Source organism: Battus philenor, unplaced genomic scaffold, assembly GCF_028537555.1.
Source record: "Battus philenor isolate CCGP_79_NKW_IND1 unplaced genomic scaffold, ilBatPhil1.0.hap1 SCAF_21, whole genome shotgun sequence".
NCBI lineage: Eukaryota > Metazoa > Arthropoda > Insecta > Lepidoptera > Papilionidae > Battus > Battus philenor.
In genome coordinates this window covers 624,290-651,827 of record NW_027181684.1, presented here as the reverse complement: position 1 = coordinate 651,827, position 27,538 = coordinate 624,290, and the positions used below count along the sequence as shown (strand labels likewise).

The 27,538-nt window shown below is 33.6% G+C and overlaps 1 protein-coding gene across 1 annotated transcript; it reads right to left on the bottom strand.

Moving 5' to 3' along the window:
- Positions 1-2,180: 2,180 nt before the first annotated feature.
- Positions 2,181-26,953, bottom strand: LOC137923369 (cytochrome P450 6k1-like). The gene is made up of 10 exons (XM_068766596.1): positions 26,920-26,953; positions 21,035-21,193; positions 14,207-14,407; positions 13,195-13,347; positions 10,521-10,705; positions 8,380-8,537; positions 6,528-6,646; positions 4,875-4,980; positions 3,575-3,817; positions 2,181-2,551 (listed from the first exon to the last, which is right to left on the bottom strand). The coding sequence occupies exons 2-10, from the start codon at positions 21,191-21,193 to the stop codon at positions 2,379-2,381; spliced, it is 1,497 nt and encodes a 498-aa protein (XP_068622697.1). The 5' UTR covers positions 26,920-26,953; the 3' UTR covers positions 2,181-2,378.
- Positions 26,954-27,538: the final 585 nt, after the last annotated feature.

The window sequence follows — 27,538 nt, the reverse complement described above, 5'->3', positions numbered from 1 at the left end:
ATGCGTATTTAGTAGGTCTGAGAATCGGCTACTATCTATTTTTCATACCCCTAAGTGATAAGGGTTGTTCACCCTTAAAAATTTTTTTTTATTTTTTTGACGAAATTTTTTGTTTTTTATATTATTATGATACAGCATACAAAAATACATATAACCGTAAATTTTCACCCTTCTACGATCAACCCTTATTTATAAATTGAAAATTAAAAGTATTTTTTTTGCAAAACAACGTTTGCGGGATCAGCTAGTTATTTATATATTTTGCTAACAACGATTCAGAAGATTCAGGGCTATTTATAATAAAAACAAGTACAAAAAATGTAATCTATTTTTGCCTTCTTTGTCCATTTTGTAATCGACTTAAAGTCTTTCATTTTTATTTCACGAATAGAACTAATTTACAATGAAATTTATCACGAACACTCTCCATTTTTGATGTAAATAATATCAACCGGCTTAAAATAGGTGTTCCAGAGAATTCTATTTTTGGCTCTATTTTGTTACACTTTACTATATTTACCGTTTTTTAAAAGGTCTATGTGATATTTTATTTTTTTCTGATAATACCTCACTTATTTTTAAAGTTCAGCGTTAAAGGAGTAAACATGATAAAGTAAGCATTGAATTGTTACGTGTTCTTCCTTGGTTCGAAGTTATTAATTTACTTTTTAACGCTAAGAAACGAAATGCATTGAGTTTACACAATTCCTAATGTTATTAGGACCTTGAATAAGTTCTCGCTGTTTTTTTTTTCAAAGAAAGTTTTATTCCAGGCACAGAGTGCCGCAACGCCATCCTTCAAAAAACAGCGAGAACTTATTCAAGGTCCTAATAAAAGTCACTGTGGCTTTGTTATTAACAATCAAGTGTTATAATTGACTAACTGAACAGTTACTAAACACACTGTGTTTGGCACTAATTGGTGCAACATAGCTCCTGAAGATGCACCGTGAAGGGGTGAAGCATGTGTTGAGTGAATAAGCGGTGGCAGTTGTGTGATTCGCATTGTTTGCCGCATACGCATTTGTCGGCGGGCTGGCGGGCGGTGCACTTTGTTGCACGACTGCCGCGGCATGTGCAGAGGTTGCTAAATATTGGTCCCTTTCTTACTAACTGAACAGTTTTCTTGGGCGTTACTTTAAATAAAAAATTTAAGTGGAAGCGTCACCTCTCAACATTCGTAATCAAACTCAGACAGGAAGACAATTACTGGTGAACAAAATCACTTAAAATATCATTCATAATCATATCAACGCATGTGAATAGTGTGTAAACGGTGACAGTATGAATTTTATTCATCATCAACCCTAGTACTTCCGCAGCTGTATATAGCCTCCCTCCCTTCACCCCTCTACAGATTTTCGTTTAACATAGTATAAAATTTAATATGTTGTCTTTTTCAAGCGCATACATTCCTGGCATATATGCTTGAATATATACATCTAAGGAGCTGTTCTAACACAAAGGTAAAGGGCTGATACTTGCAATCCATGCATAATATGATAAAGGAATGCCATTGATCTCAAACAAGTTTCAAATGCAATCGCCAACCAAAGCTAATCGTGGCGATTGAAATAACTATATATCTAAACGTTAACAAAAGAATAAAACAGAAAAATAAAAAACAGTTTGTAAAATTAAAATTTAATAACATAACACACGAAAAATTTATGTTAAATATGTAATAGACGCGTTTATATATTTTATTATATGTTTTAAATTAGTTTACAATATCTTGAAGTCTCGAAGTGTATCCAGAATTAAAAGTTATTCCAACTTGTCATCGCTTTTCATGGTTAAGAGACCGATAGATTCAAAAATTAAATTTCGTGCATATAGTGGAACAAATGCCCCATTATATTGATACCATGGTAGTCGAAGCAATATAACGTAACATAGTATGCCACAAACCTACCAATGGTATAGTATGCGATAAGATACCGAATATTATATCGTAACTAATAACAAAGAAAAACGAAATCGTACTAATACGATTGATACTATCGGGGCTGACGGCGCGACAGAAAGACTCGTTGGGGTAATTAGTGAAATAAAGTTATTTGAACTTTATTGTACGTGGCTAGCTTTCATTGCAGCTTGAAGGTGGTAAGACAAAGTAAGGAATGGTATATAAATGTCTTGCTTGCTATATTTGAGGAAGGTTTACTTATCTTCAGGGATACGAAGCGACAGCGAAACAATGTTTGCAGCGACGTTCGTTTGAACGGTGTTCGTTTTACTATTTAGTTCTTTTATTGCTATTTTAACTTTAGCACAGTGAAGAAACACATTTTTAATACAAGTGACATTATGTCTTGAGCCCCGTCTTGACACATAACAGTATATTTATTTAAACATATTGTTTAATTTGGTTTCATTCAATTCCGTTTCTTAAATTCAATTAGGATCGGTTCTCCTGGTGAATAGAACATGCCGTGCTTTTCAATCTGTACTCTTGTTGGATCTGGTGTACTTGGTAGAGGTCTAAACTTGTATTGGTTCACGATATAGGCAATGCCACAACGTATGTTTATATATGCGAAGCGACGGCCTGAAAAATAAATCAATGTGAAATATTTTTTTATTATTTTATTTATTGAACTAACATAAAGCCTGCGGAGTTGTAGATAATAATACATTTTAAATTTAATTGTAAATAATTATAATAAAAGATCGAAGCGCACAATAAAAAACAAAATACTTTTCATCGTCTAAACCAGTGATTCCCAAAGTGGTCTATATCGACCCCTAGGGGTCTATAACAACCTGCAAGGGGTCTACGTTAGCGACAAAAATTTGAGGGTCTATAAAATGAAAATTGGGGTCCACGATGGTGGATCTCAACACATACACTGATAGTACCTATTTACTTACATCATACTATCTTATAATATCAAAACATTTACATTATTTATAAAAGTACCTATGAAGTAAAAAATTTGTTTATTTTAATGTTACGTATATTTTACATAACAGTATAAATTAACATGTGTTTATACTTTAAGTTTTTAACACTAAACTTCACTACAGTTAGAAATTTACAGGAAATCAATATCAGGTAAGTAGGGGGTCTACCCAACACGGAAGAACATGGCAAGGGGTCTACGACACAAAAAAGTTTGGGGAACTCTGGTCTAAACATTCATATAATTTAATTTAAATATGTATTTACTAACTGATTAAATATATATGATAGTGGTAGCTCTTTGGTTAAGAAGTGAGACTTATGAACAAAAGTTGCGGGTTCGATACCCGGAATATTCTGTATATAATTCACACTTTGTGCATTAATTATAAAGGAATGGTGCTGCACACAAAAAAGTTTTTAGATGAATTGCGATCATCAACCTGCCAAAGCTTGGTGATTATGGTAAAACTCCAAATATATCTTTGGACGATGACGATTGTTCTTTTGTTTATTTAGTTATTATTTATTTGACTATGTTAAGGTAATGCCTTGTAGGATTTATCCTTTTAGACACAAGGTGACCCAGAGAGCAATGGAGAGGGCTATGCTCGGAGTTGAGTCGAAACTTTCGTTGCACGAGGCTTAATCACATATTAGCATACTTACCAATGCAATTTCGTGGTCCATCACCAAAAGTCCATAACGGTATTGAATTCATATCCGGATTGTTTATGAACCGGTCCGGATTGAACCGGTTCGGATCTGGATGTATATCCGGGTCGTAGTTGATGCCGATCACATTCACGCAGACCGGTGTCCCGGCGGTGATGGTCAGCTTTGAATCTATTTCATAGTTTTGCGACGCCACCCTGTCTATCCATCCCATTGGTACATACTTTCTTAATGTTTCTGAAAATTAATATTAAAGTCAAATAACAAATTACATTTATCCATTTTTGGATAAAGTATACGATTTAAAAGTATAATCTTTTAACACACAGGCCGTTCGATTGTGGAATGATTTACCGCTGAATGTAAGACGTGCAAACTCACTACATATTTTTAAGAAAATGGTTAAGTAATATTTACTAGATCTATAATATGATTATTTATGTATTGATTGATTTCTTTTTCTTTTTCTTTATTCTTTCTGAGTCAAGTGCGATCCAATTTGATGTTTTTATTTATTATTATATTATACCTTATTTATTATAAGTATATATGCTATATATATTTATACACACGTATATATATATATATATGTAAATGTATATATATTTATATATATATACATATATATATTTGTGTATAGTAATGTATATGTAATAGTGTAGTAATGTTAAGACCGCCTCCTGTACTTCTATATAAATTGTTTCTATTTTTTCAACTATTATTATATCATGTAATTCATCGCTTCGAAGCTTTTTTAAGTATAACTATCACCCTATATATGAGTATGCTTGTTACCATAATTATTTTATTTATCCTTATTTAAATAAGGAGCCAGCCGCCATTTTGTTTTAGTTATTAGGCGATACATTTCATGATACTGAAAATGAAGGAACCTTTTTATGAAACTCTTGCAACTTGTCGATTGTTATAGCGAGAGATATATACATTCACTCCTTTAACGCTACACTTGACCAATCACCCTGTATATATCTGAAGAGGACTTTCTTTGAAACAACCCACATAATTTTGGTTAGTTCTCCTCCTACCCATTGTTGTATATACGTGCTTTAACATATGTATGTCTAACATACTGTACCTATTCATGAAAATAGAAGTTTTTATATTTAAAATCTAATTTAAAAAAATGACAGACTATGTATAATATAAAATAGCTTAAGAATATAAAATTACCATGTGAATTATTTGTTTTAATTTGATTTGAAAACCAAAGTTTTAGTTAAAAAAAAGGAGTATTTGTTATGTAAAGAGATAGAAGTATGATATAGATATATACCGTTTATAACCGCATTTAGATATTCCAAATTGGTCAAGTCTGCGATGTCTGTATCACTTGATTTGTTGCCTTTTTGTAACTCCTGAAGTTCTATGTAGAGTGTTTCCTGAAACGAAAGAAATCATTTTTTATTAATCGCTGTAATAATATTGCTACATAAAAAGCCGCCATATGCGAAAGTTCCCGCGGACGTCGTCACAACGCTCAACCGTTTGCTCGTCTCGCCCACTCGTCTCGCTCACTCGCACGGCGTGCACTATATGCGCTCTTGCTTGCGCCTTGGCAAGTAGCCAAGACACAGCACGTGCGCCCGCGGCCGTTGCAGTTCTCGGGGAGTCGGATTTGAACTAGGGAACGATGCGCAACCGCTCGAAGGCGCATTATTCATCTTCATGGCACAAATTATGTTAATGATTCAATAAACGTTTTTCCACATCACACCGCTATTATACTTGTTTGCTCTAGGTCACTGTGAAATATATTATATACATTTCTTTCATAATGACATATATGTACATAGCTTGCAAATTTAATGTTAATAATAAAAATGTAATAATAAAGCTTAATTTCAATGTTTAAACAAAGAGTAATGGATAGGTTAGGTTAGGTTAGGCACATCGCTCGTGATGGCTGTTGTGAGCCGAAAGGTTCTCGAGTGTCAACTACATGCCAGTAGATGCGACGTGGGTAAGCTACACACTAGGTGGGGGTGTAGGGTGCCCACTAAGTCGACCGACGATATAATTAAGGTAGCGGAAAGTCGCGAGCAGCGCATGACTGCTCATCTTGGCGATCTTTGCGAATCTAAATTTAGAAGACAGTCCATATAGCGCACAAAGAAGACGGGCTAATTTGGACAATAGCTTCTGGAGTAAAGACCATGGAACGGTCAGCGTAACGAAGGATTTTCCTCCACAGGATCATTTGAAAACGGTTGCAGGTAGCTTCAAACCTACTGAAAATGTCTGAAGTAAAGCCTTAAGGCTGACGTCACTATCCATCGTACAGCAGACACCCTTGGCCTGTATAACAGTAAGAAAAGGACCAATATTTAGCCACTTCCGCACATGCAATGGTAGTCGTGCAACAAATTGCACCGCCCGCCAGCCCGCTGATTAATGCGCATTCGGCAAACAATGCGAATCACACAACCGCCACCGCCAAATTACTCAACACGTGTTTCACCCCTCCACGGGGCATCCTCAGGAGTTATGTTACACTGATTAGTGCCAAACACAGTCACTTTGACTCTGTATAACATTGTCCGTGAGGTGGTAGCAATATCACGTCACACGAACTCGCGCGTGTATTGCACGGATGAAATTCAAGATGCGATCGCAAGATTCATCCATGTGAATACGGCAACCGCGTAGACATTGGTGCACAACCTGAGAATGCCAATATGGAGTAGGGATGAGGAAGTGGTCGCGTGAAACGTAATTTTAGAAATTGGACATTGTCAGGGTGTCGATAGATTAAGAAACGTACTTTTGTACTTAACACTATTAGATGCAAAAACGTAAGCAAAATAGAATTCGGAGATATTAAACGTAAATATAAAACAAAGGCACGTACGCTAATGTCTTTGAACTATAGATCCTAATAAGAAAAGCCTTACGACTGAAATGATGATGATATAAATAATTTTTTTACCTGTATTTCTGGCTGAAAAGCTAATTCGAAGATACACCAAGAAAGTACTGTCGCCGTGGTGTCGAAGCCGGCCAGAATAAACACTGCAGCCTGAGCGATAAGTGTCTCCTCTGGCATATCTAAAAATATATATACATGTATGTATTTATATCACATACAATTCAATAGTAGTAATATATGGAAATGCGGATTCGAACTTCTAGGCATTATAGATTTCGACAAAGTTTCCTATGAAGGTAAAAGATGGAAAAATTACAAGGAAAATTCTTAGCAAAAAACACAAGAAAAATTTTTACTTTCCCATACATATATTTGACGACAATCAAAATAAAATAATCCGTGTTGTGGTATAATCAAAGAAAAAAAATTAAAGCATTACAATCGAAAATAAAATGGCCTTATTATAAAATTTTATATATATGTAATTTTCGGATATTAAAATATTTATATATCCATTTATTGATTTTAAATAGACACTGTAATAGTAAAATTAAAAATGTTTGCGTGTTGCCTATAAATTGATGTAAAAGGCTTATTATTCAATAAACGAATATTTAAATGACAAGAATCCTTGGCAGTGATGTCGCCTGATTATTTTGATTTCATTTAGGCTATATCTGATAAAGTGTATATGTATAAATCTGTGTTAAACTTTATTAAAAGATGTGTTGTTGTGGAGTTTCTTCCTGCTTCTTCTCATAAACTACTATTCATTCATATATATGTATATATAACCTAAAAAAGGTGTTACATATGTTACAAATGTTTCCCAATATCCTGTTTCAAAGGCTGTTTTAAATGCTCTTTTACTAAATTTATTTAAACACACATTACTGTACATACATATACAAACATACTAATATAAATATATATAAATGTACGTGCAAATTCAAGTCAAATTAAAAGATCGAAGAAGATAGACACATCGACAAGAATCCCACAGAAATATAATTCTTTATTTACGTCGATATAAATACGGGCGAAGCTCGGATATACACACTTCTACTTTGAACTTCGTGTTGTTAATATTTCAAGAACTTCCGTAGGAAGCCTGACCTAGGTAGAATCCCACAAAATCAATATATAAACTGATTTTGTACACATTTTATTTAACAATATCATTGCGATATGACATTAGCTATTAATAATTCTTCCCGGACGCCATCCCAGCCTACCGCGTGCTCGAGGATATCGAGGTGGACGCGGTCTTGGTCCAGCTCTTCACGGGGCACGGGGAGTTCTCTGAGTACCTTCACCGATTCAATCTCAAGGAGGATCCCTCGTGCTTCTGTGAACCTGGCGTGGAACAGACTGTGGTCCACCTGGTAGCCAAGTGTCCCGCATTCGGATGACTCTGGTTCGACTTTGAATGCCGGTCTGGTATTAAAGCCGGTGAGGATACAATAGCCTCATAAATCAAGGAAGAGCAGACGCAACCAGATTTCCTCGTGGTATGTAAAAACAATTATAACGCAAGTAATAAATAAGTTGAAATTGTAAAAGAAATAAATCAATAAACACAATGTAAAAAAAGAATTAAGTATATAAAATAAATAGAATTGTAAAATAAAAATAAAGAAATAAAATTGTTAACTTGATGAATGGAAGGCGTCGAAAAAGAGGGAAATAGAATGAAAGGGAAGGTTAGATGAAATGTGAAAAGAAAGCAAAAGAATTACAGAACATAGGATGCATGAAAGAAGAGAACGGCAATAAAATATAAGTGAAATTATTATTAAAAATGTAATTAAAGTCCCTAATCCACACGAAGTTAGAGGTACGAGAGGTCTCCAATAGCGGAAGCCATAAAAAAGCCTTTGATAATACGTTTGTTGCATTAAATTGTATGTACCTTCATTTTCTTTCTTGCATTCCTGCTTAACCTTCACCAATGCGTCGAGTAGGTCTCTTGTTTCCGTCACCTGGCGCTCATATCCACCTCGTTCAGCCAGAGCTTCGCGGAATATTTTACTCAAAGTTTCAATTGATTTCTTTGGAAATGCGTTTAATCTGAAAATATTTAAATATTTTTGACATATGTATAAATAGTTCATATATCTTTTGCTACTTATAAATATGAATAAATATAATATTATATGTCTTTGGCTGTAATATTTTTTATTTTCTTTTAGACATCTATTTCGCTCGATGTCAACAGATGACGAGGTCCTCGATGCTACATGCTTGTATAGATGTAATCTATTCATTATTATCCAGAAGTATCTTGTTATATTTTGCTAGAAACAATGACGCCAATAGATTGTTTGACTTGGGACCATTCTATGGTGTTTCTAGGCTTAAAGTCAAAATTCAAGACTCCTTTATCGTTCCTTCATTTAAAGCTTTCAGATTTTTTAATTGTCATGTTTAAATCATCTGAGGATCTTTATTCTTGGTAACTTATTCTGCGTAATTTTTGCACTTTCTGCACTCATTTCTGAAATGGTCTGAAATGATTTTGATTTGTATGTGGTTGATTTTGATGACAGTTAAAAAGGTAGTACATGTTGAAAGACACAGATCTCATTTAAAAATATATCACAGGATGTATTAAATATAATATCAAAGAATAAATTTCACACATTTGATGCACTATGCCCACCGGTGGGCGTCTACCGGTGACATACAATGCGATTAAAATAAGAATAGGACCGGCCTAGCGCCACGTTGTGACGTCACAACGGGAACTTGGATAGTGTGCAAAAAAAGCAATGTTAAAAAATAATACCAGTGGCTAAAGTCACTCGCTCGGTTACCTTCGAAGCAATTTCCAAATGCTTAATGAAACTTCCAAATACATCGCGCGATATATGAATATTGCCATCTGGCCTTGGTACAATTCTTGCTTGTTTTAACTGGTCCAACAACATAATGGCACGTTTTTTCTCTTCCTCGAAGTACTTATCAACATTGCTGATAATCTCTCGAGCTCGCCGATGTAAAACACTACCTCTTTTGCTCATTGTAGAACAAATTAAACAATCAACAAAAACAATTATTATTATTTTTTTTATTTTATGTGTTTAATGCTGACCGTACTTATATGAGTGAAGTTAGCCGAGAGCCCGTCCTATTCTTATTTTAATCGCATTGTACATTATCATGTCACCGATTGTCTAATTTAGTTAAAACACTATAAAAAAGGCATACAAATTTATGTACATTTATTAAAAATAAACAGGAGTAATAATAATATTAACATGTGTGCGTATGTACATGCATAAGCACGCTCTTATCTGTGTGTGTTTATTATGTATGCTTTAACTTAACACATTGTCTGCCATTTCACTTTTATTAGAGTGACATTGAAGGTTCCCATAAGGCCACATCACCCGCATTCGGGTGACAACAATTCCCTTTGATCAACTAGGTGACTACTTATAAAGAATATCCGCATATATTTAAACTTACATTCGTTTAGAGTGACCTGACGGAGATTCCCCTGTGAACACAGTTGTGAAGCAACCCTAACTTTATTTCATTGAAAAGATATTCAATTACATTATGAGACCTAGTATTTAAACAGGAAATCTATGAGCAGTCTAGATCTTGATTATGTCATTGCTTTCTTCTAGCAGTCACCGGACGCGGGTAGAGTAACAGGTCATTGTATTTAATGGAATCAGGCGTTACCTTGCGGAAGTCCATCCTAAGTAAGAAAAGGACCAATATTTAGCCACTTCCGCACATGCAGTGGCAGTCGTGCAACAAAGTGCACCGCCCGCCAGCCCGCTGTCAAATGCGTATGCGGCAAACAACGCGAATCACACAACTACCACCGCCAAATCACTCAACACGTGTTTCATCCCTCCACGGGGCATCCTCGGGAGTTATGTTACACCGATCACTCTGTGTTGCACGACTACTACTGCATGTGCAAAAGTGGCTAAATATTGGTCCTTTTTCTTACAGATCATTGTGAAAATCTTTGGGGTAGGTATGATGACAAATGTATGACAACAAAGATGTATGATATATAATTACTATTCTTACCTAAAAAAATGGACCCAGGAGGGCAGAAAGAACATAAGCACCCAGGAGAGTCCTCTCAGCAGGTCGTACACCATAAAGCTTCTTGTGACATCCCGTAAAACACCCTCCCCGGTTAGAGTTACGTCGCCAACGATGCCCAAAGATGCTCCTCCGATGACGTCAGTCGTGTAGTCGGTAAACACCGTCTAAAAGGATGTATCATTTTTGAGTATTTTTTATAAGAATGGTATATTGCACTATTCTCAAATCTTTAGCCTTCGTTAGCCTTTATAAAACCTTTTGCCACCCTGTGTAACATATATATTTTTATGTTAAAGCGAAAGGGTTAAACTCTATCGATTCTACTTTAATATTGTCCCCTATGGGGCGTGGATACCACGTTGGGAAATATCGGTTTATAAATATAAATTAAAAACAAAATCTTCACTTCACTTCCGCACATGCAGTGGTAGTCGTGCAACAAAGTGCACCGCCCGCCAGACATTGCACTAATCGATGTAACATAACTCCTGAAGATGCCCCGTGGAGGGGTGAAACACGTGTTGAGTGAATTAACCCTTTCACGACCACGGGGACGCCGGTGTCCCAAGCAAAAATCTTGGATTAATTAAATATTTACGTAACCATTGTAAATTATTTTTTTGTTTTAATATTTCGGAAAGTACCTTTTTATTATTTTTTACTGACAATATAGGATAACTAACACCGTTTATTGTTTATCGTCATCGGAACGTTAGAGTTCTTTTGGCGCGAATGATCTGCTGTTTGGAATAAATAATTGATATTGTAAAAGTGCTTTTCAAGTTTTTACAGTGTCAAATTATCATTACCTGTTAAGTAAATTGTTATTCTAAATATTCAGTAGTTATGTATTTATGTTGTATTCTGTGATAAATCGTTATAAAGATTATGGGACACGGATGTCCCTGTCGGCGTAAAGGGATACTTTTTATACGGAATTTCTTAACTTTTGACCTGGTGATATACCAAAATGCTATCATTTTCTTATTCATATTTTTCTCAGAATGTGTTTCGTAAGGGAATTGGAGTTTTTGAACTTCGAAAAAATAAAATTCTTCAAATTTTTGTGGGCGACAATAGCGATGAGGAAGATGACTTAGTGCTTGATGACGAAGACCAAAGACTTCTAGTACAGTGTGATGACCAAGGGGTAATTGATGTCGAGGTTGAAGAGACGACGACTCTTCAACGGCAAGAATCACCTGAACCTTCAACGTCTCAAAAAATCAATCCATCTAATCATTAACCAATCCATCAACAACAGGAATTGTTTCGCCGAGTACCACAAATAACTTGCCCTATTATATTTATATTATTCATAAAAAAGTAAAAAAGAGTACACTGAGTAACAAATGTACATTATTTACAACAAAACAGACTTACCAACAAGTAAACCAAAATTTAGAGTTTAAATAGAAAGTAACCCTTAGCGACCATAGGGACATATTTGTCCCATAAATTTCCAAGAAAAATGTAAAACTTTTTTGAATTTTTAGTATAAATTATGTTTTTAGGATGCCTATTAATTCATTACATCTAGCTAAATTAATTAAATAAGGTACCGTAACCTTATGGTCCTGAAAGGGTTAACGGTGGCAGTTGTGTAACTCGCATTATTTTCTGGCGCTCGGTGCACTTTGTTGCACGACTACCACTGCATGTGCGGAAGTGGCTAAATATTGGTCCTTTTCTTAATTAGGATGGATTTCCGAAAAGTAACGCGTGATTCCATTAAATATCAATAAAATAGTTACAGTCGTTTTTAGTTGTAAATAGTGTAACTTAGACAACTTTGTTCTGAATATAAAAATAGATGGCTATTCTGATGTTTTAACAGATTTTATATATTAAATCTAGTTTTTCAATATTTATTAACTAATTTCAAACAATGACGAAATTAAAAGATTACTCGCAACCTCGACTAAGTGACACTTAGGGGGGGAGTTTACCCACGCCGCGTCTACTGGCCTATGGTCGCCATTTAAAAACCTTTCGCTTCAATGACATATGCGCCCACTATCACTCCTGACACATTATAACAAACTACTAATCGATGCGGTAAATATATATCTTAATAAAAGTAATGTGCTAAGCACAGGGTCTAGCAAAATGCATATCTAATATATAAAATTCTCATGTCACGGTGTTCGAACTTGAACTCCTCTGAAACGGCTCGACCGATTTTTACCAAATTTTATATGCGTATTCAGTAGGTATGAGAATCGGCTACTATCTATTTTCCATACTCCTAAGTGATAAGGGTGGTCCACCCTTAATTATTTTTTTTATTTTTAAACAAATTTTTTGGTTTTTATTTTATTATGATACAGCATACCAAAATACATACGACCCTAAATTTTCACCCCTCTACGATTAAACCTTATTTTTTATTTGTTAATTAAAAAATTTAATTTTTTTTGCAAAACAACGTTTGCGGGATCAGCTAGTTACTTATAAAATTTGAAAAAGCATAGTTATAATTTTAAGTAAAAAACATTTTATACAATCACCAAAATAACTACGATTCTCTATATTTCTTGATAGTTCTTCTCGGAAGGTTTCGCATTACGAAATATAATAAACTTAGTTTTAAGCTGCCAATTATAAATGTTTACATAACTTAACCGATTTAATTTACTCTATCTCGTCTTACCCTAAGGTTGACTGATCTGTTCTTCACCATATCATTATCAATTCTTTGCAGCAGCTCTTTGGTTTTCATCACAATTAATCCATGCATGTTCCTCAATCTGGACGCTGTGAATACTGCAGACAATCGTCTTCTTAGATTGGTCCAATCTGAACCCTGTAAAGAAATAAGGCATAAGATTAACACATACAATAACTAATAACATTTTTCAAGATACGCATGTTTATTCCATTTACAGATAGAATTGTGATGAAAGATCTCCATCAACGTATTGTGATATATTATACATTATTTTGTTTTTAACTACACGCTTTGTTCTTTCGTCCCCGTACGGAAAATTTGCTAAAGGAATCTAAAACCCAGGCTCGAATTTATCACGGCTAAATTTGTGTTTCAAATATAACAATAATTTTCATTATTTACATTTTTATATTTTAAAATGTTAATAATATATTAATAACTTCAAAAATTAATAATTGTTAGTAAAAGGTTTGTTTGTTTTTGTGTGAAATAGACTTCTAATTACTTGAAGGCCTTTTCTAACGTCTTTTTTCTGTCTTAGCGTAACGTGTTTAGCGTTCATGTTCCTTATTACTGGCCATTACAGCTACTATACTTTTTTTTTAAATCATTCTTGAATGTTTGAATTTGGAATTCGAACGCTGATTTATATTCGGACGCCATCAGAGTTGTGTTTGCTGCCGTTGTGTTAGGCTTTTGTAAATTGTAAATACTCTTTGTCATATGTGAATACACCTTCTTCAATTACTCTTAAATATCGTCTTCCTCGCCAACATCATGGTTTTAAATCACTTCCACCAGCTAAACCCGTAAACGTACAACTGATGAAGAAATTGAAATGAGAATTTGAAAATTTAAATCATGAGGGGAAAATGTTTTTGGCTGATCTATATAAGCAAACCCTGAAGCAAGTTGCTTTTAAAAGGAGAATTGTTCTGGAAAACCTTCTAGAAACTTAGCTGAAAATATTTTGTTTAACTAAATTATTCCATACCTTTAGTGTGAACAGATTATTCTTTCCAATTGGATCCGATGTTCCTGACGATACGAGTCTGTCTCTAAATACGTAGGCGTCTCTGATCAAGATCCTTTTGCCGATCTCCAAGGAGTTCACAACGAGAGCTGGTTTCCAGAACAACCAGATGCCAATGTACGGAGATTTGCTATAGTTGTATATTTGCTTCATCCAAATTCCCTGTTAAAATATTATATCTATCATATATTTATAATGAATTAGCCAGAAAAATACATACTCGTAGTTTAGATCAGTGTTTCCCAACGTAGGGATATCCCCAGGGAGGGCGGAGGAGGAACATAATTGTTTTTTTTTTAAATAGTCCCCACTGTTGGGGACCTCTCGTTCCCCTATCTTGTGTGGAACAGGGGCCTTTTATTTCTAGTAATTTATTCATATTTTTAATTATTATCATTCTTCTCTTTCATGTATCATCTTATCTGTCGTACTGTTTCTTTCATTCTACAATTTTCCCAGTCTTTCTCTTTCATTCCATTAGCCATACATCCATCCTCAACCACTACATTCTAGGTTTCCTTACTATTTTATTTTGCAACATTACATTTATTGTTCAAATATTTAACACCTATTTTCTTTGTAATTATCATCTTATGTTATACTATTTATTGCACTATTTTTGGTACTACTATATTCCTTTTATTTCTATATTTTCTATAGCATTAACTTAATTGTTTAGGGTGGCAACTCGAAAGTGGACTCATATATGAGTTTGACCCTTTCGTTTTAATATAAAAATTATGTATGTTACATAGGGAGGCTTAGATGGAGCATGGCGCATAAAAGGTTACATAATACTGGATTAGATATTTATAATGCCTTGTCTACCTTAAGTATTTTTTTAGATAGTTATTACCTGCACAATAGTATTTACGTACTAAATGAATATTGTACAGATGTTTTATGGCATTTGTAATGATGTGGTTGCCTGGCATTGAAATTGCAATTATCTTATATTTTTTATGTGCATTGCATTCACGTATAACATTGTAAAGTTTATAGCGGTTTTAAAATGAATATATAAAACATACTAATAAATAAAATAAATTAACCAATGAATACATAAATAGATCGATAGATGGATTGTAATGTCATGTATATGTAAATGTCATGTAATATTTATTTACATATCCCATCGAAAGGTTCAAATGTATAGAATACAGTTGAGTAATAACATAAAATATATAATATGCGTAATTAACTTTGTCGCATGAACACATTCTTCTTTCTGCATTTCTGAGGTCTATGTCCACTGCTGGGCATAGACTTCCTTCTAAGATCACGACGATGACTGTTCCTGCGCTGCCCGCACCTAGTTACTTCTCGGGACCCTATATTGTTGGTCCCCTTAATGGGGGCCACTAAATAAGAAAAAGGCAATAAATACACACAGTGATATATTTGATATGAACACTGGTAGCATAGCGGTAGAGGGGACTTGCGATTGTAGGTCACAGATTCGATTCCCGGTACACAGTCGAATAGAATCCACATTAAGCGTTAATCATAAAGGATTGTCACTGTTCACTACGAAATTTCTAGAAGATGAGCAACAGCGTCCTCTGCGTATCATAATACCACACTGCAATCGCCAAAACCCCTACCAAACGTGGCGATTATGGTATACCGCCCCTTAGATATCTTTGGGGAGAGCTTTGACTTCTAGTGGATGTCTATGGGCTGAAACGTTGACGACGATGTTTTTAATTATTTATTTAAAAATTAAGAAAAGAATGTTCTAAGATATTTTGTAAAATGTATGTTCTAATTATGGGAGAATTTAGATCTGTGTTGGTACATACAGTATAAGAAAGGTTTTATTGTATATAACATCTAATAAATACTCGAGGAATAGATAGACATATCCGATTTAAATTTAGAACGATACTAGTATAATCATAACAAGTTTTCCAATCACGTTTTTAAAAATAAAAGGATTCTATTTTTAAAAAATCTTAGATATATTTTGTAAATATTAAGAATATTCGTGTTATGCAAAAAAGATATTTAAGCGAATATAAATGTTTTCGTTGCAAGAACCGAATGTAGATTTAATACAATGCGGTTCATTAGATGCGTTTTTTTGTTATCTTGTGAAATTCAGAATAATGTTTGAAATGATGCGCAATTGTGATGCAAATTTGCGACAAAAACTTGTAGTGAATCTGTAGTTTGCATTTATTCAAATAAAAGACATCCATCTTCTATTATTATCCAGATTAATAAAGTAAATTGGTTTAAAATGTATAATGGTTTGAATGTTTAGCTATATTTGAAATATGTTGTATTAATTTTTTTTTCTGTCGGAATGTGATAGGAAAATGACTTCTGCTTCTTCTTTTTCTTTTCAGTTCACGGACGCCCACTGCAAGGCCTGGGCTTCCCTCAAAGATCGCAATTATGTTTGTATCTTGCGACTTTCTACGACCGTAACTATGCTGTCGGTCCAGCTAGTGTGCACGGAGAAGGGGGAGAAGGGGGGAGGGAGAAGGGAAGAAGGGGAGATGGGCGAAGGGGTGAGGGAGGGGGTTACTCGAGAACCTTTCATTTGCTCAAGCGATGTGCCTGGTCTACTGCCATTTCAGATAAGCAATAAACTCTAGCAATACAAAGATAATTTTAATAAGTATTTATTCGAATTTTGAAAAAAGAATATCCTTACTCTATTATCTACATTATCGTCTTGTTGTTGTTTAAAATTTAATAGATGTGGGATTATTATTGTTCAAGTAACAGATGTGGGTATCGATTGGTACGTTGGTAAAGCGGCCTGGTACAGGGCTATATTACAAGTCCAATTTGGCCTGGAATACCGAGAATATTATAAGCCAAATGTATCACGTTTTATGTATATTGTTAAGGATATTACACACGCAATTTGAAATTTAAAAATCATCGCGTGGGAGCATTACAATATTCAATAATACTGAAACCATTGATTTTTAATTCATTTAATATTGTTAGATCTATAACAGATCATTCTGTATATAGCAATATTATGAAATCATTTCTGTACTATATAGTCTTTAAAACTCATGACGCAGTATTTAAATCAGTAAGTTTTTTGTCTCTTTTATATACCTCGTACCATGATTATATACATGTTGCAAATGCCGGAATAACAAAAATTTGTATACGATGAGCGTGTAAAACAAGTTTGTTTATTTATATCTAACAAACTTATTGAATTTAAATAATTGAATTTAAAAAATCTTATAAACCGGTGCTATATAATATGTGAAGGCCAATGCCCAGCTGTGGATGTTTTGTGATTAAAATATTGATGATCATTTTATAACACAATGAGCGTGTCGATAAATCTTAAGCTGTTAAAGACTTTCTTTTGCTTTTGCAGTAAGTATAATTAAAGATAAAAACTGTGATATATATATGTATATAGAACGTAAAGCTGCATAAAACTAAGATTTAAAGAAAATTATAAATAAAGATAACTAGAATTTAGATATTGGGATGGATGTATAGCGAATAGAACGGTAGAGAAAGATCGACAAAATTGTGAAATGAAAGAAGTAGACAGATAGATTATGTGATGAATGAAAGAAGAGAAAGGTAATAAAAAAGAGCGTGAAAAAATCAATAAAGAAAATCAACGTCGCTATACTTCTGAAAGATAGTGGTACGAGAAGCCCTCAATAGCGGTGGCTATACATAAAAAGACTTTCTTTTAGCGCCATCTATTGAATTTTTTTGACACTAACGAATTAAAATTTTAAGTCGCAATATGAGAATAGGTCAATAATCATATGATTCAACGAAATGTTTACGTACTTTTTTATTTTATTTTCCGTTGTTGTGAGGCAGAATGTTTGATAAACCAAGGTCAGGTCGAAATTGAATAATAAGACAGTTTACCGTCAGAACTTGTTGTTGTTGCCGCCATTTGAAACGTGTTTAGCTTTCCTATTATTAATACATAAAACTAAAAATAGAACCATGGCTCGATAAGTTGCAATGACTCCGGACTATATATTATATCTTTCATGTTGTTTTTTTTCAGTCACTTTTTTGTCTTTTATAGGTGAAGCATGTATGGAAGCATGCTATGGAGTATCTGGATTCAAAGTCATAATTCATAATTCATTTATCATACCTTCGGATAATTTCTGTCTGCTAAAGCTGAAAGCTTTTGCGTTTTTAATTGTATCACGCTAAAAGCCTATATATATTGCTTTTTTGAGAGTATGAGTAGAAATAATACAAACTCATGAAGTGACATAAAGAATAAATAAAATACGATACCTGAAGTAGGAGCATGTAGGTCATATTTCAGAAATGAGTGCTGAAAATAAACCTAAAATTTCGTGAAATATGTCACTAAGAATGAAGCTCTCTATCGCGTAATAGCAATATAATAGGCTTTTAGCGGGACATGATAAAAAAACGAAAGCTTCCTAGCTTTCGAAGGTATCATAAACGAGTCTTGAATTTTGACTTTGAATCCAGATACTCCACAGAAAGGCCCAAAAGTGGAACAATCTACTGGCGTCATTTCCTGCCAACTATGACTTTTAAGCCTCCAAGATAAGAGTGAATAGGTTTCTAAGCAAGCATGTAGCATCGCAGACCTCGTCGTCTCTTAAAATCAAGCGAGATAAGGGTCAAATGATAATATATAAACGTATTTAATCATTTTAACTACCTCTCAGACTTCTCGGCCTTTTAACTCTGTAATTTATGGGTGTATCTTGCTGTTTTATGCGTCAAACGAAAGAGGGGAAGACAAATTACTATTTTAAATAATTTGACTCGTTTTTTCAATAGCATATTTTATTGTAGAAACGCACTGATGTTCGTAAAATTTTAATAAGGTTTTGTTTATTGTTTCTTTTGGTTAGAGCACGATTGTTTATATAATTAAAAAAGTTCAATCACTTTGATTCTATTGTGGGTTATGTGCTTATTTTTAAAAATAATAAAAAAGTGTACATTGTTATCTTATGTTTTTTATTTAACGAATTACTCAAAAAAGAGTAACTTAATTGAAAATCGGTTCTTTAACTAAAATTAAAAAAAAAAACGAAAACATATGACCATGGTGCATATACTAGAAGAATATTTGCATTGACTACCTTTTTCTACCAGCAAAATATCTACACTCTTCTACTCAACACCCTCTATATATAACATGTCAAAACAAAAGAGTGCATACATTGTATCTATTGATGTCAATACTTGCTTGGAGGCTTTCGCCGCTTCATAACAAAATGAAACCATTCCTATTTCGACAGTTAATCAAAGATCTTCCCACGAAGATAGACTATACGCGTATGAGTGTATAGTGCAATTAGCATATTTATAAGATGTGATATGAAAGGAGTATTAGGCGATCGAAGGTTGGATGAGGATCCTGTCTAGGATCGCCCTTGCTGTACGGAGGCGGGGGCAGAAGCGAAACGGTTTGTGAACTTTGTGGTGATCGATTTTGATGCCCTCGTTATAGGTGGAGTTGTTAGGTCTGCGTTTACAGTGCTCTGAGTGACTGATGTCACGGTTGTGAAGGTTTTGTTTTATACATCAATATTTACAGCAAGCCTTATAAAAATTTAAGTTTCGTTTTATATATACTTCTTGTAAGTAAATTCTCGTAGAACTCACGTCGAGTGTTACTCTATTTTTTGTGTAACTTTGTGATGTAAATTTTATGAACCTCTTTGGTTGGTTGACATGAAAAGGATTAATAAACTATCTATATTGAAATATATGTGGTGGTAAAAACAAGATCTAAGGTTTCTGGCTTGCAAACGGCGTTTCGATCACGTGCGAACTCTATTTCTGTTTGAGATCGATGACATGATTGTCCGCAAAGAAATCTTGATATGGAATCAGTAAGGGCGTTCTTAGAATGTCTCTATCGGGTCTTGAAGGAGGAAGAGTAAAGTTTGATGCGTTCGTTATTTTGTTTATAGTATCCTGGCTGATTTAAATAGATCTTTGAAGCAAGTCTGAAAGAATTCCTTGACCGTCTGTGAATTTATATATACATATACATGTTCCTTTTTAGAGCTGCTGAGAAATCCTAAGCCATTTTCTATTCCTAATGGTCGCAGTAACTCATTAACTATCGAAATAACTCATTTTTACTGCGTGCTCCGCGTAAGATGAATGAATTGGTCACAGAACCAGAATATGACATTTTTAGTGTCAATTCATATGCATTATGACGCAAATACATGAACGATTTATTTGGTTCTCGAATTCAAAATAACAACTTTTTAATTTATTTATACATTGTCTATACATTGTGCATGCATATGCATACATGCATGTGTATGTGAGTATATGTTTATACGTATCTTGTAAGACTTTGTTCCTTATCCTGTATATGCTATAGAGTTTATTAGGTAACTTTTGTCTATGTAGGATTATGATCTTTTTGCACGTCCTCACAGTGTATGTAATAATAATAATGCTAAAGGCAGAAACTTATAATGACCGCTTGATGTATAGTCGCCTGTTAAAATGTAACTAGTTTTAAAGTTTCCTGAACGAGCAAAAATAAAAAAAAAAAATTAAAAGAAATGAAAAATGAAAAACATCAACGTTACTTTGACATCGCTTGGAGAAAAAGTACAGCGGACTTAAAAACGGTTGAATCATTTATTTATTTTGTTATGAATTAATTATTGCATCCTCTAAAATTATAACACCGTTTATTTATAATTTATAAAGCCTGAATTTACTTTAGGGTTTGCCTTATAGTTTTAACATAGACACTAACTCAACGAATCACAGATAATATATGTAATTTAATTGAATAGTAGTACTTACAGAATTGTACCGTTGCAGAAATGTTAAATTTCCCAATATTGGACTCGGAGGTACGTAAGGCACTCCCAGAACTGCCCAGTACCGCTTCAATCTCAACCAACGCATGTATAACCATAATAGGATAGTTGCAACAAACACTGCTACAGTTATCAGCAACATCTGGAATTTAATAACAATATATTAATGTCAGTTCATCATTTGTATTTTCCCTTTCTAAATTGCGTATTTGTCTGAAGACGAAGGTCTATCATCAGCGTGAGTTTTTAGGATTATAGGATCTACGGATTCTTGATCTAATTGCATACAGTGATCCTTTTAAGATTCAAGATCTTTTCTATGTCTCCCGCTTTTAGTGAACTTTCTTTCGCTCCTACATGTGTAACAGGTCCTATGTTTACTTTAAATGAATTTTTTAGTATTGATTTTTGCTTTATATTCTTGTTACCTGCTTCATATTTTCTTTAGTTCATCGTAACGTCTATCACTCTTTACATTTTTGCATTTTGTTAAGACTTCATCTTACATCTATCTCTTGTATTTCCAAGATATCACAGATTTATTTTAAATATTACATTACTATCATAGACTTAGTCACTGGTTTACAATTTGCGACGATACCTTATTTTTATTTTGTTCTTATTGTAAATTAGTTCTCAAACTCTCTTATCACTTAAAAAAACCTTTGTACTACAGTATGATTTATTAACAACTTTATATTTAATATTTTATGGGTGTGTATTGTAATACACAGTTGACTAATGAGTATATATATAACGTCGTAATTTTTTTTGCATCTTTTTTTTGGTACCATTTTGATTTGCAAATGTGTAGATTTCTTTATATTATATCTTTGTAATACATTACTTAAATCTATTAAAATTAAACTGAAAATATATCCTCAAACCTTCAATCTTTCTCAACTATTTGGTAGTTTTTAATATATAAGGGGGACAGGAAAGTAATGTCGCTTTCTTAAGTTAAATTCACACGACTGAATTTTTGACAATTTTTTTTATAATCAACATTATATTCACCTTCGTTAACGACCATTTTCCATCTAGTATACAAATTTTTAATGCCGGAGCGGTAAAAATCAATAGGTTTTTCTGTAAAATATGTCAACAGAAACGACATTACTTTCGGGTACTTCTAATCTAATATATAAAATTCTCGTGTCACGGTGTTCGAACTTGAACTCCTCTGAAACGGCTTGACTGATTTTTACCAAATTTAATATGCGTATTCAGTAGGTCTGAGAATCGGCTACTATCTATTTTCTATACCCCTAAGTGATAAAGGTTGTACACATTTAAAAAAAATATATTTTTTGTTTTTATTTTTTTATGATACAGCATACAACTACTACCATAAATTTTCACCCCTCTACGATCAACCCTTATTTTTTATTTGTAAATTAAAATATCAATTTTTTTTGCAAAACAACGTTTGCGGGATCAGCTAGTAACTTATATGTATTGCCATTTCAGCTTATAGATCCCCACTGCTATGCATAGGTCTTCCCCAAAGATATCTATCAGGCACTTGGCAGGAAGGTTTGCGATTGCAGTGTGCAATTATGGTACCCTGCTGTATGTACACTGGAAATTTCTTCGTACAAAATTGATACTGCTAGGGTAATGTATTTTATATATTTCCATAGTATTGTCTCCTATGGATGCAATGTGGTAAAGGTGCGGATATTGAAAATATATTTGTTTTGCAAAAGAGAGCCTTCCGAACTATTTACGGCTTAGGGTCGCGAATCTCATTGAGAAGTCGGTTTAAAGATGTCAATATCCTTACAGCGGCCTCACAATATATTTATGATAATATCTTCTACGTATATCCATAAGAGAAAAAAATTAATAATTGTAATAATTGTAAAAATTATAATACGCTGTCGTGCCTCGCAGCTGGGAGAAGAAAGATCCGTATCAAATAGCGGCAACCCTCTCCCCACTGTCTGCGTTTAGTTTAGACGAAAAATAAATATTGAAAAAAAAAACCCCTAGCGATACAAATTAGAATTGATAAAAAATATATCTTGTACGTTTACAATAATTATAATGAATTATCTAAAATAGGGGGCGATTTTAGAGTATTTACAAGACTCCGTGAGAAAAAGCCTGTACCAACAATTTAAACTGTAGAAAGTCTTTAATTTATTTTAATTAAAATTGCGCAAAACATTATTGGACTACAATTTACAAAATTCAAAACGCACTTTAAAAGTAAATTGACGGAAAAGGCTTGTTATTCAATAAACTAATATTTAAATGACAAAAATCCTTTGCAACGGTGTTGCTTGTCAAACTTTATTAAAATAAGTGTTGTTGTGGAGTTTCTTCCTGCTTCTTCTCTACAACTATAACATCTTCCAAAAGTATGTACAGTCAGAAGTAAAGTCGATTAAGTAGATAAATAGATAATAAGTTGACGATTAATAAGAGTTCTGTTAAAAGTTCCAACGTAAACAAATTGTATCTTTATCTGTTGTTATAAAATTCTAGTTACGTATGGCGCTCGACTCGTTTGTGACAGTACATTAAACCACAGACTATAAATAAAATACCAAGGTCGCAGCGCTATTCATTATTATCTTGTTTTGTTTCTTTATTCGTTATTTAAATGAATTTTTCCGTGTTTTTAATTTATTATATATATAGCGATATTTACAATTTTCATTCCTTATATATATATATATACTACAATTGTAAATATCGCTACATATACAATGAACAATAAACTTAAACTACTCCCGCAAGCCCGTATATATATATATATATATTATATATAACTATATATATATATAGTTTATAACTTTGATTAATAGATTGGTTAGATTTATATTTACGAGAGTGATATTCCTACGACTGTAAAAAAACGATGTACGTCAGGTGAGGTGTATGCGCGATGGGATGAAGGAAAAATGTCATGCTATTTGTAAGAGGAAAGTAAAGCATTTTCCGTTGGTAAAGATTGATATATATACACATACATATATATATAAATGTGTATATATATATATAAATAGAGTTTGATATCCGTATAAGTAAATCCTCGGGAGGCTTTGAAGTTAGTTAATCCTTGTAATATTTCCACTCCTTACATCATTTATCCATATCAGCCGTTAGACGCATCTGCAAGGCATAAGCTTCCATGATAACCAGTCTTATGCTCACCGCTGCTATTTCCCTTGATTATTTTTTGGGTCCATCTAGAAGGAGAATCACCCACGTTTCTTCTACAGGCTTAGTTCCCCCCATTTCTGATGATCGTGACTTCAATGAAGGTATCGTTGAGATAGCAACACTACCAGTGGACTCTCTCCGTTTCATATGCTCAGTAGTTTGGGTGACAAGTTAGTTTCTGTTTTCTGAGACTCATTATCATATAAGGTATAGGAGGTCCACTACTGTACATGGGCATCTAGCAGGCAAAAGCCTGAGATTATGTTACAAAATTTTTGGTTTTTTCCTGGACCGCAGCGTCCTCTTTGTACCATAACCGATTATCATACATACCCTTATATATATCTTCAGAGAAGGCTTAGGTCTTACTTAGGATGTCTATGGACTGAAACGCTCACGTCATAGATGATGATTCCTTCTTCGATGAAGGCTTCCTCCAACTATTCCCACCGTTTGGTAGATATACCAGGTTTAATTTTTCCATATAGTCCCATCCGTTGTGTACATAAAGCCTATGCTCATACAACAGCATATAGACATATATATTTTACTGATATCGTGAAGAATAAATAAATAAGTTAATGGTGATTGCATTTTAACAACTTGATAGCAGTTCCAAGGTGCAGTGGCATATGAATATGTTGGTCAATATGTTTATCAGAAACTTGACCCGTACCAGTGTTTGTAAACAGATTTGCATACTGCGACTGGCGAATACGGCAACCGCCGCACAGACACTCGCGCACAACCTGAGGATGGCGATATGGAGTCGTGATGAGGAAGTGTTCTCAGGAAACGTAATGATAAAAACCAGCCATTGTTGGTCAACAAATTAACATAACACCATTAAATAATAAAAAGGAGTCTGAAACAAGATTTTAAGACGCCAAAAATTTGCATAGTCTAATTTAGTTTAGTAAAAACTGCGAAACGCAGAAACGTGACTAAGAAAAATATGCAAATAGTAACTATTATTGTTAAAACACAGACGCTAATATCTGAGGTATATAAATTTAACCATATGTAAATACACACACACATATGTGTGTGTTTATTTATGAACTACTAGCTGTGACCGCGACTTTGTCCGCGAGAAATTCAAGAAAAAACTTTTACTTTTTTTTGTTAAAGAGTTTTTCTAATAGAGATAGCCTTCATTACTTCTTATTACATTAGCTTTCTGCCAGCATAAGTGATATTAAAATCGTACGAAATTATCCGGAACAAACGTACAGACGAAAAATTGTAAATAATTTATTTTTGATACATGCACCTTATATATAAAAAGCGGTTATTTTAATATTACAAACGTACAGTTATTTTATTTATTTGTATATAGATTTTAACATGTGTTATCCATATTAAAATACATAAACTTTATTATTTATTAATATTTTAAGGAAAGTTAATAATTATACACTTATTACTCACTTATACACAAATTTGGTGATCATAGAGCATGTTCGTTATTTCTAGTGGAAACTTTATTTAAATGTCCATTTTTTTTTATTAAAACTGTTTTTTCTCAACGCAAAGTGTGTAAAAAAGAATAATTGACTCATTTGCAAGATATATTCGAAAAATTATTATATTTTTTCTTATTTTATAATAATTGATGTACGTGTAGGTCACTTCTTATCCTGTTTTTCTTATTTCCTTTGATACATTATAAATATATTGTTATTATAAAAACCTTAAATAAGAATATGGTTAACTGTCCAGTGGTGGTCTGAGACCCTGAGACTAGAGATCGTAGGTCATGGGTTCGATGCTCGGGATACAATGTTATGTAATTAACACTGTGCATTAATTATATGGGATTGCTACGGCTCAAAAACAAAGATTTCAGTGGATGGACAACAGCGCTCTCTGCGTAACTCGCCTGCCAAGCATGGAGATCATAGTATGTCCCTTCATAGATATGTTTATGAGAGACCCATGCCTTGCATTGGGCGTCAGCTAAATCGAAGATATCTGTTGTGTTTTTCTAAATTAATAAATATACTTGTAACAATAACCATTGTAAAATTAAAGACAGTTATGTTTGTGAATCAGCAGTTTAAGCTCAGGGAGGATCGATCGTGTTTCTGTAAACCAAGCGTGGACCTCACCATGATCCACATGGTAGGTGACTCTCCCGCATATGGAGGACCTCGTGTCGACACCAAATGCCGGTTTACGAATATTAGCGAGGATTCGATATCCTCGTTAATAAAGGTGAAGTAACAAAAGAAAATTTCTTTTAGTTTTACAGAAATATTGCGCCAAATGGAATCTATAGAAATAAAAGTTTGAATGTAAGAATAATTGTAAAAATAAAAATAAATATGTATTTTAACCAAATTTGTAAAATTGAATAATAAAAATAAAGAAATGTAAAATTGAGGAATGAGAAGATGTAATAAAGGCATCGTATAAACGGGAAAGGTAGAAGAAATGACAAATGAAATTAAAACACGAAAAAACATGAGAGGAATAAAAGAAGAGCGCAAAAATAAAAGTATTAAATGTAAAAATTATAAAAAGAAAATAAAAAGTCCCTTGTCCCACCAACATGTGATGATGATGGGGTACGAAAGGCCCCCAATAGCGGGGATCATTAAATAGATGTTTGAGCATTACTAATGGTTTACGTACCATCACCAAGACAGCGAAGGCTGTTAATACCAGATAATAAATAAAATGTTTACTCGCCTTATTCACAGCACCTGCCGGTCAGCGTACAAATATAATTAAACTGACTCGATTTTACGTCTGTACTTGATTTTATATAAAGCCGTCTTACCAATGTATCAAGTTCTCTGGTGCAGTATTTTTTAAAACTCGTCAAAACGCATTGTACGTAATTAATCTCTCTTTTTTTAAATGCTTTTAAGTTTCATTTATTTATTTATATTTTCTTGTACACGACATTACAAATTAAAGAGGTGTGTGGCAAGAAATATATAATTAATGACTTCATAGGACGATGGCCGAAAGGTTCTCGGGGAGCGATCAAGAGCCTTTAGACGCGGCGTGCGTAGACCCCGCCGCGTCTAAAGGCTCTTGGTGGACTGACCACATAGTCAAGGTTACAGGTCGCTGAATACAGAAGAATACATCCTGGCGATTTTCGCTTTGCGGTGGGCGTCTATCAGCTAAAAAGAACAAGAATCTAATAAAACATTAGGAGATACGTAGTCGAAAAGTAAACGTCTTAGACCGACAGATGGTAAAAAAAGAAAATAACATAGATAAGATACGTCAAGCCAACATGTTTAGTTCTTCACTATCGAAAGTATATAAACTTATGTACATCTTTTTCTCATATATC

Coding starts and splice junctions, on each gene's coding strand:
- LOC137923369 (XM_068766596.1), bottom strand. CDS start 21,193: ATGTTGCTGATAACTGTAGCAGTGTTTGTTGCAACTATCCTATTATGG. Junction 14,408..21,034: donor TTCTGCAACGGTACAATTCT/GTAAGTACTACT, acceptor ATATTTTAACAG/GGAATTTGGATGAAGCAAAT. Junction 4,981..6,527: donor CTTTTCAGCCAGAAATACAG/GTAAAAAAATTA, acceptor CTTTCGTTTCAG/GAAACACTCTACATAGAACT.